At 50.3% G+C, this 14,177-nt stretch overlaps 1 protein-coding gene across 1 annotated transcript in view; it reads left to right on the top strand.

Annotated features, from left to right (window-relative positions):
* ARHGEF11 (Rho guanine nucleotide exchange factor 11) overlaps positions 1-14,177 on the top strand; it is an 82,563-nt gene that overhangs the window by 57,631 nt on the left and 10,755 nt on the right. The window contains exons 17-28 of the mRNA XM_015571735.1: positions 90-132; positions 1,201-1,297; positions 1,425-1,547; positions 4,645-4,668; positions 5,802-5,949; positions 6,381-6,477; positions 7,152-7,181; positions 10,533-10,659; positions 13,032-13,211; positions 13,293-13,340; positions 13,558-13,745; positions 14,033-14,177. Of these exons, the coding sequence (XP_015427221.1) occupies positions 90-132; positions 1,201-1,297; positions 1,425-1,547; positions 4,645-4,668; positions 5,802-5,949; positions 6,381-6,477; positions 7,152-7,181; positions 10,533-10,659; positions 13,032-13,211; positions 13,293-13,340; positions 13,558-13,745; positions 14,033-14,177 (1,250 nt within the window). The remainder of the gene's footprint in view (positions 1-89; positions 133-1,200; positions 1,298-1,424; positions 1,548-4,644; positions 4,669-5,801; positions 5,950-6,380; positions 6,478-7,151; positions 7,182-10,532; positions 10,660-13,031; positions 13,212-13,292; positions 13,341-13,557; positions 13,746-14,032) is intronic.

Here is a 14,177-nt window from a genome sequence, read left to right as displayed (position 1 = left end):
GAGAGAAGGCAGTGCTGTCTCCCACATCCCCTGGGGGGCGGGGGGGTGACCTCACCAATTCTGCACACCCCCCCCTTTCTGTTTTTTAGCCACTGAGAGTGAAGGTCCCAGAGGCGTTACAGGCTGAAATCGGTAAGTTGGCTCATTGGTCAGTTAGTGTCCGTCTTGTCCTGGTGCTCGGGAGGCTGCAGAGCAGAGGGGCCCAGTCCCTGCCCCGAGCAGTTGCCCTCAGATAGGGGGAATGACAGTTCCTGCAGCACTGCTCACACCAACGGGACAGGCCCTGCCCCGGAGCTCGCTGCCTGGTGGAGCTCATCACAGGAAGACACGACTCGCTTAGGAGACCTGGGCTCATTTCTGCCAACCTTCCATGTGACCTTTCTGGGCCTCAGTTGGGTCAGCTGTACAAAGAGAGAACTGGGTGCAGGGAGGGATTCCTAAGCCTGCTCGGTCATCAGAATCGCTTGGGGAACTCTTTAAAAGCACAGAACCAGGGCCTCACTCCACCCCACCCACAGAGCTGGGATCTCAGGGTGTTTTTATACGTTCCTCAACTAGTGCTGACCGCAGCTGGCCTGGAGCGAACTAGGTGAGCACTTGGCTCCCTTCCTGTCTCCAGTCACCAGCCTGAGGGGTGGATCCCAGCCAGTTTTCCAGAAGATAGAATTCGAAGCTGCCTTTGGAGAGAGGGTGATAGGAAGGAAAGCTCATGGGCACAGGCGAGAGAGTGAGCAGAGATTGCTTAAAAGCAGAGAGGGAGCCACCATTGCCCGGAACTTGGCCATGGCTGTGTGAAGCTAGATGCCAGGGCAGGAGAGACCGTGTGCAGTGTCTGGGGGGAATGGGTTTCATATGAAGTGCTGTGAGCTGGCCCTGGGGCCTAGGGAGGAGTGTGAGCCTCTCAAACGCATGCCCCTGGTGTCTAGATGCAGCCAGGAGCGGGGCTTTACTATTTCTCCACTTAATAGAGCGCAGAACACCCAAAACATGGTCTCGTCCTTGCCTTGGGTCTTGCACATCGGGATTTTAGTCCTCAACTCGGGGATGCCTGCTAGGTCCAGCCCCGCTTCCTTTGGCTAACAGGAGGGCAGAAAGCTAGCCTCCCACCTGTGCCTCCCTCCCTTGGACACGCTCCACAGATGTAATCTCCTCCTCCTCCCCACCGTCCTCCCCGATTTCTGTCTCTGGCTCCCACCACAGACTTGCGCTTGCGGAGTGGCGAGGACTTGCGCTGCGTTCTCTGTGAGGCTCAGGAGGCAGCCATGCCAGAGATCCAGGAGCAGATCCAGGACTACAGGTGGCCTGACCCTCTCCTCCCTCTGCTCCTCACCCCTGTTCTTTCCCCTGTGATGTGTGTGTCTGTCTCACATTTCTTGGTATCTGTCTGTCAAGCATTTGTGTACATTTGTGTCTCTCTGGCTCAGAACGAAGCGCACTCTGGGACTGGGCAGCCTGTACGGTGAAAATGACCTGCTGGACCTGGATGGGAACCCTCTCCGAGAGCGCCAAGTGGCTGAGAAGCAGCTGGCTGCCCTGGGAGATATTCTGTGAGTCTCCAGTTCCACTACTACCCCCTGAATAGGTTGACTTTTTTTTATATATAATTTTATTGATTTCAGAGACGAAGGCAGAGGGAGAGAGAGATAGAAATATCAATGATGATAGAGAATCATTGATCGGCTGCCTTCCGCATCCCCCCTACTGGGGATCAAGCCCCCACACTGGGCATGTGCCCTGACCTGGAATCAAACCTGGGCCCTTCAGTCTGCAGGCCAACGCTTTATCCACTGAGCCAAACCAGGTAGGGCTAGGTTGACATTTTGTGGGTCTGTTTACCAACCTCTCCTCTTTCACTTCTTGTCTGATTCTCCTTCAGCTGAGAGGCGGGGCTGCACCTCACAGGCTGAGGGCTGCTGGTCTTTCAAGGGAGTTGCAGAATCCAGGGCTCTGACAGTCATGGGTGGTTCTGACAAACCACGGGCTCTAGGAGTGCCGTGAGCTTGCTTTCTTTCCCTCTTTCTTTTTTTAAAGAAGTGAGAGGGTGGGAGAGAGAAACATATCTATTGATTGTCTCCTGCACGCCCCCTACTGGGGATTGAGCCTGGAACCTAGGCATGTGCCCTGACTGGGAATCGAACCAGCAACCTTTTGGTGCACTGGACACACCCAGCCGAGCCACACCAGCTGGGCAGTGAGCTTTCTGCTTCCCCTGCCCAGCCCTCTGCCTGACTGGTCTCCCTTCCTGTCCCCAAGATCATATCTGACTGAGCCTGAGAGGCACACTGAGTCTCCAGTGGATCACGTTACTTGAGGAGATGGATAGAGCTGGCCTCCAGCAGGCTAGCCTAACGGAACGTATTGAAGAGCCTCTGGCAGAGCTGCTGTGCTTGCTCCTTCCCAGTCCCCTTCCCTGAAGTGTCAGGCCCCTGTGCTGGCTTTGTGGGGACACTTCAGGCTCAGAGGCAGATTTCACCCCAGTGCTGCTGCTTAACTCAGTAGTCGTGTGACCTTGTTCAAGCCATTTCATCTCCTTTAGCCTCACTTATAAAATGGCAAAAGTCAGACTAGACAATCTCCATAGTCTCTACTAACACTGACTTTTCAGTTCAGCAACTATTTCTGGAGTCTTTACTGTGTGCCTAGCACTGTTCTGTGCTCCTGGGATACATTAGTAAACCAAACGACGCTTCTTGTGGCGCTGTTATAGTGGGAAGATAGAGCACATATAAAAAGTAAGTGAATTACATAGTAGTTTGGAAAATAGTAGGTGCTGGGAGGTGGCGGGGCATAGAGTAGGCTCCGGGGGGGCAGGAGCTCCAGAGCTGGGGGCGTGTCTTTAAGAAAGTGGGGAGTCCCTTTCCCTGCTGACAGCTCTTGCAGACATGGTGAATCTAAAACCCGCCAAACTTTCTGTAAGAAGTGTGGCCAGCATCAACCCCACAAAGTAACACAGTACGAGAAGGGCAAGGATTCTCTATGCACAGGGAAAGCGGCGTTATGACAGGAAGCAAGTGGCTATGGTGGGCAGACTAAGCCGATTTTCCGCCAAAAGGCTAAAACTACACAGAAGGTTGTGCTGAGGCTTGCAGGCATCGAGCCCACCTGCAGATCTAAGAGAATACTGGCTATTAAGAGATGTAAGCATTTTGAATTGGGAGAAGATAAGAGAAAGGGTCAAGTGATTCAGTTCTAAGCTTCATATTTTGTTTGATTATATGACAAAATCATGGTATGTTCACTTCAAAAAAAAAAAAGTGAGGCGTTATCCTTGAAGACATGTGGAAAGGGTGTCACAGGCAGAGACAGCAGCCAGGGCAGAGTAGGAATGTGCTTGACATACTTGAAGAACGGCCGACCAGTGTGGCCAGAGCAGATTCAGATGGTGCTAAAGTCTGAGCGGTAACGGGGGTCCGCCACCTCGCCCCTGTGACTGGGAAGCCATTGGAGCTGTGAGAGACTCGAGTGGGTGGAGGGAGGTGGGAGAGCAAGGAAGGGTCCAGACAGGGAAGTCAGTTCCCAAAGCCGTGCAGTGGGGGCGTGGCCCATGGTGGCGGCCATGGAAGTTGTGGAAAGACGGCATTCTCAGTCTGTTTTGACAGTGGAGCAAACAGGATTTCTTTTAAAAAGTCAAGGAAGACTCCATGGTTTTCTAACTTAAGCTACTAAAAGGACGAAGGAAGGAGCCATCGCTCGGGGTAGCAACGACTGCGTGGAGCAGTTTTGTCATAGACTGTTGGGGGCGCAGATGGACAGGAGATGTTTTTAGGCATCAAACTGGAGATTTGAGTAGCAGCTGCACATATGAAGCTGGTGTTTGATAAGAGGTCTGGGCTGGATGGAGTTGAGACTAGATGAGATCAGACAGGGAAGGCATCTTCTCTGAAAACAGCCCTCTGACCTTCAGCCAGGCCCTGAATCCTCCTGGGCCTTAGCTTCCCTCACAGTCATATGGCAGCAATCACCCAACCAGTCCAGGGATGGAGGGAAAACCTGACAGCCATTCTGAGGTTGGAGCACCACGAAATTATTTGGAATTATTACAGACAGCATAAGTACCCCACTTCTAATGGTTTCCATTTAAAGCAATGGAGCTTCAGTCTCATGACATAGACCTACTCATGGGTTATTTTGAGAATTAGATGAGTTAATACTTGTCAATAGGTTAGGATAGTGCTGGGCCCATAGTTAACACTCAAATGGAAGTTTCGGTTACTATTCATTCACCTCTTTTAAATAGGTTTCTTTGAGTCAAGTCCTAAGGTATTATCTTGCTCTCTGACTGTCTTTCCTCTGACCTCTTTGTCAGCCCAACCCCTCCTTTAGTTCTGGGTGGACACAATCGGAAGCGCCTCTTCCTCCATAATAACTTCAGAGGCTGAAACAGGTACCAGGCAGGAGGCTGGATTTGCACATTCCCCCCTGTTAGCTAGAAGGACATCGTTGTTAAAACTGTGGATGGAGTCCCTCAGGAGAATGAGAACCCTCCTCTCCTGAGCCCACACTGGCTCTAGGGCTGAGACCCAGAGTCACACCCGACCTTTTCACCATCCTCCTCCCTCCTCCCCACACGCCCTTCCTCCCAGTCTGCACCGGAGGAGCCACTGCCCTTGCAGTCTGAGTCATCTGTTCTTTCTTTTGTTCCAGGTTCAAATATGAGGAAGACAGGAGGTGAGTGAGTCTGGTGTAGTTTCAAGGTGGGAAGGAATGGGGTTGAGCTGCTGTGCTTTTCCATCTCTGCCGATCAGAGGGTGAACCCCAGCATTGTAGGGTCACCGCCTGTCCCAGGAGTCTGTGTCACCACCAGGCAGCCAGCTCATGAGGTCCAGGCCCCTAATACTCAGGGTCGCTGCCTGGGGTGGTGTCTGCTTCTCAGTGTGAAGACGCTGAGCTGCCATCGCTCACAGTATTCTCATACCTTGCATCCCTTCACCCAAATTAGCCCTAGTCTCCCTCCCACTTTTTTCTCCTAACCTACCTAGAGAAGGGTGATAGGACGGCCTGTGAAAGCAGCGCCTACAGAAGGGAGCTGAGCTACAGCATGCTTTCTCTCTTGGCACATACTATGGTTATTTTTTGCAGTCTGGATACAGATCTTTGTTTCTCAGCAGCCAGTGTTAAAATGAGCCTGCATGCTCGGAGCATGCACACTTCATAAGGGAGAAGGGATGGGGTTAGAAGTCTGTTTAAGAGGAAGGAAGACCAGGGCAGCAGCATTTGCTGCACTGAACCCACAAAGTGGATAATCTACCAAATTGAGAGCCAAATCCATTTTTAAACACAGAGCTCTGGACAGTTTTATCTGTGGCAACTGAAAGCTACTTGACAGCTCCTTTCCGTCTTTTCTCTTTGTACTGGGCTGAGGGAGGGTGGCGAGGACAGTCTGCCTTAGAAGAGGCCAGTTGGTGTTTCTCCCCCTCCCTGTGCCACTCCTCCCCCAAGTAAGAGCCTGAGGACATGAACTGGGGCCTCCCCTGGCCCCCCAGGCCTTCCCACGGCTGGTTTGCTTCCATTGTAGGGAACCGGCATGTCCTTCCACTGACCACTATCCCTGTTAGGAAGAATTCTGCTCAGGAAAAGTACAATTTCTCCTGGGAGTCATGGCAGCTAAGACTTCTAGCCAGCTTCTGCCTGCTGCCCTGTTGGAATATTCCAGGCCTCCCTCTGACTGGCCTGGCCCCTACCTACCGCTTTACCACCCTACTGGGTGGTGGTGAGGAACCAAAGCAGCATTCTTACCCTTCCCTGTGCTGGCAGAGACATGACTGAGCTCGCTGAGACAGCACCCCACTCCTGCCTTTCAGCGCCCCCATGGACTTTGCCCTCAACACCTACATGAGCCATGCTGGGATCCGGCTTCGAGAGGCACGGCCTTCCAGCACGGCTGAGAAGGCCCCGTTGTCTGCTCCTGACAAGGACAAGTGGCTACCCTTCTTCCCGAAGACCAAGAAGGTAACAGAGCTCCCCTAGAAAGTGTCTTCTCTTGACACAGTTCTCTGTACTGAGGCAGATTGGAAAGCCCTTTTGAAGGATCTAGTCCGACTTCTGCGCATGGGCCACGAAGTTTCAATCGCACTGTACGTGCGCGCCAAACGTCGTATTTTGTGGAAGAGCCACACTCAAGGGGCCAAAGAGCCGCATGTGGCTCGCGAGCCGCAGTTTGCCGACCACTGAACTAGCTCATCCCACCACCTGTGGCCGTGGTGAAAATTCTCACACTAGAGCAGCTCTCTCCCTTCCTCCAAACCTCGTTAGGGAACAAGCATGACCCTGCTCTCCAGTTTCTTATTTAGGGCCAGTCTTTGGAGCAGCGGCAGAGTGATTAGTGGCCAAGTCTGGGTATTGGGATCTTCTCCAAACCCACATGTCTCTTTTCTCAGCAGAGCAGCAATCCCAAGAAAGAAAAGGATGCCTTGGAAGACAAAAAGCGAAACCCCATCCTCAAATACATCGGGAAGCCCAAAAGCTCGTCCCAGAGTAGTGAGTATTTGGGGGACCTCAGCCCCTTCATAGACCAGTATGATGGCAGGTCTTCCAGGGCTTCTGAGCGCCACAGGCCAAACTGAGGTGCAGCTTCCTCTTGGTGCTACTGCGTTCTCCCCTGGCCACACACTGCAGGCTCTCCGAGGAGCAGGTACCTGCACCAGAGCCACTCGTGGCTGCTGGACAGCCCCACGGGGGAACAGTCCCCCTGGAGTGCTGATCTGTTCACACCGAGTGCCGCCTTCACCTTCATCTGTTCCTGAGGGCCTGTGTGTTGGGAGCAATTATGGGCCCTTGATGGAGAAATGAGTTACTATTAAGCAGAACTAGTTGGAAAGAGGGCAGGTTTGGGGCCCAGAGGTTCCCCTAATGCCATCAGTAACCCAACTCAGTTGGTCCTGTCGTTGATTTCTTCCCCATTGTGTCATTTGTCTGGAAATTGCTGCTGGCCCTCGCAGCATTTCCTAAGACCACCAGTGCTAGTCCTAGAAATCCGTGAGGGGCCAGGGGTGGGACTGCTACCTTTGCTGAAATTGCTGCTGGGGGAGGGGGAGGGGACTCCTAGATCAGCCCTGATTTTTGCCACAACTTCCATTTTCCAGCTTGATGTAATTTTTATTTTAATTTGACTTTTCATGGTTTACTTTTGTTTTTGTTTGTTTGTTTTTTAGCATTTCATATTCCCTTGTCCCCTGTGGAAGGTAAAAGGACCATTTTCTTTGCATTTTTCTTTGCATTAGCATTGAGTTTCCATTTCCCAAATCCTATCTTTCCTTCCCTTTTCTTTCTTCATCCTCTCCTCCTGTCCTGCCCGTCTTCCCTCCCTTTCCTTACTCCACATCTCTTCTACATTCCTCCTTGTTGCTAAAGCTGCTCTGTGACACCAGACATTGCCCAGGGGGCTCCCACCTCACGCCTGCCTGTTGCAGGGTTGAAAGGGGCCAGGACACTTCTCCTCACAACTGCCCCACAGTCTGAGGCCTTCCTCTCTCACTCTGTCACCTTTCCATGGATGAGGTGCCAACCGTCCAGGATTTTACAGAAATGAGGGAAACCCTTGCACCTTGAAATGTCCTGCACAAGTTCCTCAGATTTTTATTTTCAAGCAAAATAATAACAAAAATCCTCATTTCTGAAGGTTATGGGTTTTTGTGGGTTTTTTAAAATAAATAATGGGTCTCCAGCAGTTTTAGTGGGTAGTTCTAATTTATATCACCTACTTTGCTTAACCCCTTTAGTATAGTACCTCCATCTTTTTTACTCTTAATTTTGTCAGCACTGTATAACTACAACAGTTAAAAAAGAATGACCCTGCCATAGCTGGTTTGGCTCAGTGGATAGAGCATCGGCCTGTGGACTGAAGGGTCCCAGGTTCGATTCCAGTCAAGGGCACATGCCTGGGTAGGGGGCGTGTAGGAGACAGCCGATTGGTGATTCTCTTTCATCATTGCTGTTTCTATCTCTCTCTCCCTCTTTCTCTCTGAAATCAATAAAAAAATGTATATCTTAAAAAGAAAAGAGTGACCCTAATATCTACCCTAATATGTAGAGTACCTATTATTCATCTTCTAAAACGTGTATTAAAACATATATACATAATACACATTAACCCAAAGAAGCTAGAACTTAGACAAGTTCATTTCCCATCAGTGAGGGAATATTTAAGTGATTAATATTTATAGGTTCTGTAATAAATGTATGGAGGAAGATAGCAGTGGGATGCAATCAAGAAATTCTGTTGCTAGAATTCATTCTATGTAAAAGTGGCAATTAAAAGTAATGATCTACAAACTATAAATGTTTTTAAATTGAATGCCTAGATTCATTATGCTGTTTTCAACAACAAAAATAATTATTGAAAAAGTGATTAGAAAACAATATAAAAAAAAACAAAAGAATGGCCTTGAAACCCAGTCCCTTAGGTTTAACACATACTTCATCCCATCTGCCCTGCCCAAGGAAGGCGTGAGGCAAGCCTCAGGCTTACAGAGACCGAGCAGCCTTGCCCAAGCGCGCGCTTTGTGTCCACCTGAGGGGACGGGAACGCCCAGGGTGGAGTTGCTGATCTGGGGCAGGGTCAGGATGCTGGCTGTTCACCATCTCTTTGAGTCAGATCGTTCCATTATGATATTATGATTTGGTTTGTGTTCTCAAATTCTCAGGACACCAGACATATCTATATTCATATCTAAAGACCACATACCCAACAAAGCTAGAAAAACCTCAATATTGAGTTTTGCCATTTAGGATGATCAACTCTTGCCCGTTTATTAGTGAGAATATCTGATTGTTAGTAACACAGTATACTTTATTTAGTTTATTGTCATTCAGATAATGGAGAAGGAGAACAAAGGCTACTAGTGAAACCTTGCTTTTTTATTTATATTTTTATTGATTTCTGAGAGGAAGGGAGAGGGATAGAGAGATAAAACATCAATGATGAGAGAGAATCCTTGATTGACTGCCTCCTGCACGTCCCACACGGGATCAAGACCACAACTCAGGCATGTGGTCTGACCAGGAGTAGAACTGTGGCCTCCTGGTTCATAGGTTGATGCTGGCTGTGATGATCCACGGCCAGCTGGGCAAACTTTGCTCTTTTTAAAAATATGCTACTTCCCACCAACTTTCCCCTGTGCTCTGGGCTTTTCAGTTATACACGATCTCAGGGCCACGCCTATTTCTTGTCACAGCTGGGACATAACTATATCCCAAGGACAGAAGGCATTTTCCAAGTGGCCCATGGGAGAGGGAACAGTGGACTCAGCCGGGCTCCATCCTCACCCAGCCAGGGCAGCTCGGGCTGTGGCTGCACAGCCGACCTGGCTCCTGCCGTGGCCCCAGGCCCAGATACACGTTCGGTCTGGGACAGGCAGGTCTGGCCCTAAGCTCAGAAATGGGGCTGATGGTAATACCCCTGCTCCTGTCTTACACACAGCCACCTACCGGACAGTTTTAGAAAAATATTACTCTAGTTACCTGCCTAAAGGATATGAAGTTGTGCGCTTTGAGGAGACCAACTAAATGTTTATGTTTCCTGTGGCTTGGAAATTTTCTTATGAAACTGGAATCTCGATACATAGGGAGATTTGTAAGTTTGTATGTGTAGACACAGAATCTGAAGCTTGGGCGGGACACCAGTCAGTTGGTTAGCATCAGGGCCTGCCTCCTGGGGTATCTGCCCCCCTCCCCCCGCCCCCCAGTCCCACTTATCCTTCCTTTGGTCTCAGGCAGAGCAGCATTTCTGGCCCAACTCCAGTTCTGATATCACTGAACTTGGAGCTGAGCTGGTTGACTTTAAAGATGAGAGCCACTGAGCCCTAGGCCAGAAATGTCTTCTCCAGGTCTCTGCATGATACCATACGTGCCTTTTTACTCTCTTATGTGCCCTGTCTGCTTCTTTGAACAAGAATAGCTGTCTTTTGTCTTAGCTTTGAAAGGGGGCTGGAATGTGAATGCCAGAAATGACATCTCTCCTTTGTTCCTCCTAAGACCCCCCTCACTGGTAATAAAGGGTTTGATTCTAATGACGGAGACCAGGGATGGGGGGCGTGGAGAGCAGAAAGAACAGGAAGGAAAAGTCAAAGAAGAACAGAAATCATGAACTCTAAAAGTAATATAAATTTGAAAAGTGCTTAATATAATTTGGTCCCATGGCCAGATGACATGTAGATATGTGTTTTGGTCCTCCTAGGTATTTTTTAAACCTATTTGTGGATCTTGAGAAAAACCTAGTCTTCTGTTTTCAAGCAGAAGAATCATTGGGATAAAGAATGTGAGAGTCAAAAGAAATATCCATAGAATATATACTTCTAAACCCTCTCATTTTGCAGATAAGAAAGAGCAAACCCAGAAAAGTAGAGGGACTGACCAGGCCCCCCTCGTGTCCGCAGAAGAGCCAGGACTAGACTGTGCCTCCTGTTCTCAGCCCCACACTGTTCTCATCCATGCTTGCTCTTTGCTCTGTCTTCTGGGTTAGAGGGGAGCGAGAGTCCTGAAACCTCATCCTTATTCAGAAAGCAGAGTGCCCTCCATTATCTTTCTGCTTCTAGTTAAACCAGGCAATGTGAGGAACATCATTCAGCACTTTGAGAACAACCAGCAGTATGATGCCCCAGAGCCTGGGATGCAGCGACTCTCGACAGGAAGCTTTCCCGAGGACCTGCTGGAGAGCGACAGGTAGCAGAGGCCGGATGGGAGCTGCCCAAGGAGGGGCACATGGGCAGGGTTTGGAGGTGGCTTAATTCCAGCTGCTTTAGCCCCTGCACTAGACTGTGAGACTCTCCCTCCCTCAACCTTCCCATCTGTGTATCTTCAGAGGAAGACGTAATAGGTGTTGGCACTCAGGCCAGCAGAAGAGAGAGCAGGGTCCCAGCCTTCCAGCCCAGGAACCACAGGCCTTTAAAATTTCCTTTGGATTCAACCCTGACTTCTCAGCAGCCTTCATCCCAAGAATGAGCTAGATTATATTATGAAGCAGCCAATCAGGAAACCCTAAATGACAAGGCTAGAGGAAACTGTGAAGGGGAAGGAGGAACTTGTTCTTGACTCTACAGTTAATGCCTAAATGAAATTTGCCTGTAGTTGTAAATGTCCTTGCAAATTTCTTAAATCACCCTTGAGGTATAGTAGTGTGGTCTTATGTATACGAGAATAATGAACAATGCTTGTGTGCACTCAAGTCTGAGCCACTGGACTGGACTAAATAAAGCAGGCACAAAGGCAACCCAATAAGTAGCAACCTTCATAGACAAACCATTTACCTCTGAAATACATAATGATCAAACCATATGTGAGACATTCCTTCTTGTGTGCAAAGTTACTCCTTTTTATTAAGTTTAATACATGTTAAATGATTTTGCCAAGTGAGAATTAACAAAGATTTAGGGAAGATAAAAGTTAGATTTGTACTGGGATGAGGTTGAGTTCTCATATTACTGAGTAAATTAAATATACAAATTATGTTAATTGCTGTGGTAGGCATAGTCAGATAGATGATCAAATACACAATTGTAAGATATATCAATATTTTGATAGAATATTTGAGGCCAATTGCAAATTTGTATTCTGGAAGTTGCTGGGTGTATTTGCCCTAAGATGTTCACTAGGATCCTAGATTTACAGAAGCCTTTGCATTTGGTGACTAAGCTCACTGGCAACCTGAGAAGTAGTGTCAGCACAGGGTCAGAGGTTGTCATCGATACTTAGAAGGTCTGAGAAGCCCCCGATTCTAGAAGGCAGAAGGCAGTACCAGAGGTGGGTTATGTGCCTCACTTCTCGGTGGGAGTGCTATTCACTTATGGGCACTGAAGGAAGTTGCTTAGCTCTGCAGCCCCAGTAACCTCACTGAAGTTTGTCATGCTCAAGTGACCCATGGGGGGGCGCTGTGAAAGTGTTCTGAGTTAGTCTGGGTTGGAATTGTTCTAATAGATTTCAGGGGTGAGTTCAGTAGGGGACCAGTGAGCAGTGTGGTTTCTAACCTTGCGGACAAACCCTCAAGATGCTGAGGGTGGGGGTCCCATGGAGATCCTCTCGCAGAATGGAGACACCTGATGAATGGAGACGAAGCCATTAGGCTCCCTCTGTGTAGCAGCATGCTGTGCTCTTCAGAGCTCTCCAGACTCTCCAGGCCTCCTGTGGTCCTAGATGCATGGCAGGATGTGGGGTTAGTAATGTCAACAAAGCAGCAGCCCAGCAGGGTAGTGGGGGGAGGCGACATCCTGGGAAGCAAGGGCCCAGGGATGCTGGCTGCCTCAGGCAGATGTGCTGCAGGACCCGAAAGGGCAACACCCACTTGTCAGCGGCTCATCCAGCCCCAGAGACGCTCAGTGGCCAAGCCTGGCAGGCCAGGAAGCAGGTTCCTGACGGTCAGTAAGTGAGCTTCCCAGCTGTTGTGCTTCCAAGAAAGGAAATGGAAGCTTGGGAAGGACCCTATGAAGTAAAGAATGGAAGAAATCTGCATTGAATGGAGGGCAGGGCTCTATCAGCAGAGAGAATGTCTGGCAGGCAGTGTAGAACATGCTAGAATGAGTGTGTGAAGACATTTCCTCGTAGACAATCTTGAGAAAGGAAGGGTCCACAGTGGGAGCTGACTGTTCCATAGCAGAGGGAAGATGCCCGGCCACAGGACAGCAGGGGGGTGGCACTGGCCATGGGGCAGCGGAGGGTGGCCAGGGTGGCGCCTGGTAGTTTAATTGGTGTCCACGGCTTTCCTGACGGGGCCTGGTTTCCTTGGCATGAGGACACACTGCAAGTCTGATGTTAGTTCCAGATTTCACTTTCCTGTTAGGATAGCTTTCTGATCCGTCCTGAGCAAGATGAGAGGCTCTGTCCTTCCCCGGCCGGGAGGGGAAAACTTTGTAGAGCAGCAGAAGCATTTATCGTGGGAAAGCGTCTTTCCTCTAGGAATGTTAGTGTTCGGGTGAATCGAGGTGTTTGGGCCTTTTGTGGGGGTGGGGTGGAGAACCTGCACCCTGAGGCGTCCTTGAGATGGGGCAGCAGATGAAGCTGGCCAGGACGTCGGATCCCAAGGTCTCTTGCCCTTTTCCCAGCTCGCGCTCAGAGATTCGCTTGGGCCGCTCTGAGAGCCTGAAGGGCCGGGAGGAGCTGAAGCGCTCTCGCAAGACGGAGAATGTGCCCCGCTCTCGCAGTGACGTTGACATGGATGCCGCTGCAGAGGCTGCTCGCCTCCACCAGTCAGCCTCGTCGTCTGCCTCCAGCCTCTCCACCAGGTGGGCCGGGCTCCGTGGCTCAGCCCACTGATAGCGCAGGGCAGGAGCCTCGGGTTCTGAGAGTTAACATTCTCTCCACAGGTCTCTTGAGAACCCTACTCCTCCCTTCACCCCCAAAATGGGTCGCAGGTGAGTGATGGCCTAGTAGCACTTCTCTTAGGTGTCTGAGTTCCAGCATGTTCCGCTGTTCCTCCCCCCCCTGAGTGGCTGGTTAGGTGTGCATCTCCTCCATGGCCTGCTGCTTTCCAGTGGGCACCGGGCAAGCAGATTGGGCAGGAGGGGGAGGGACAAACCCCAAGTGTGAGTTTTTCCTCCAAATAAAGCTAAGCTGCTCGTTTTCTCCCAGGAGCATTGAGTCCCCCAGCCTGGGGTTCTGCACAGATGTCCTCCTCCCCCACCTCCTAGAGGATGACCTGGGCCAGCTGTCCGACCTGGAGCTAGAGCCAGACACCCAAAACTGGCAGCACACAGTGGGCAAGGATGTGGTGGCGGGGCTAACCCAGAGGGAGATTGATCGGCAGGAGGTCATCAACGGTGAGAACGTGCTCCTCTTCACCCCGTCCCTACTCCCCCTGTCTCCACTCTCACTCGTGTGGGAATCGGTGGTGGGGAGTCAAGAGGGTGGGGGCCCTGGGGACAGGTCCAGGTCCTTGTTGATCCTAAGGAACAACTCGGTTCTGACCCTTGGGTGAGAGAAAGTCCATGGACAATTTGAAAACGGTACTCGGTTCCCCCCAAAATAAAGTGGTTTGGACGGTGGTGACTAGACTTGCTGACAAGTTTTCTCCCATCTTTCTCCTCCGGTCACAACCGCCGCTCAGAGCTGTTTGTGACAGAGGCTTCCCATCTACGCACACTCCGGGTCCTGGACCTGATCTTCTACCAGCGAATGAAGAAGGAGAACCTGATGCCCCGGGAGGAGCTGGCCCGGCTCTTCCCCAACCTCCCTGAGCTCATAGAGATCCA

This window comes from Myotis davidii, unplaced genomic scaffold (assembly GCF_000327345.1).
Source record: "Myotis davidii unplaced genomic scaffold, ASM32734v1 scaffold208, whole genome shotgun sequence".
Lineage (NCBI taxonomy): Eukaryota > Metazoa > Chordata > Mammalia > Chiroptera > Vespertilionidae > Myotis > Myotis davidii.
The sequence above is the reverse complement of the archived record's forward strand: the minus strand, read 5'-3'. Positions and strand labels throughout refer to the sequence as shown.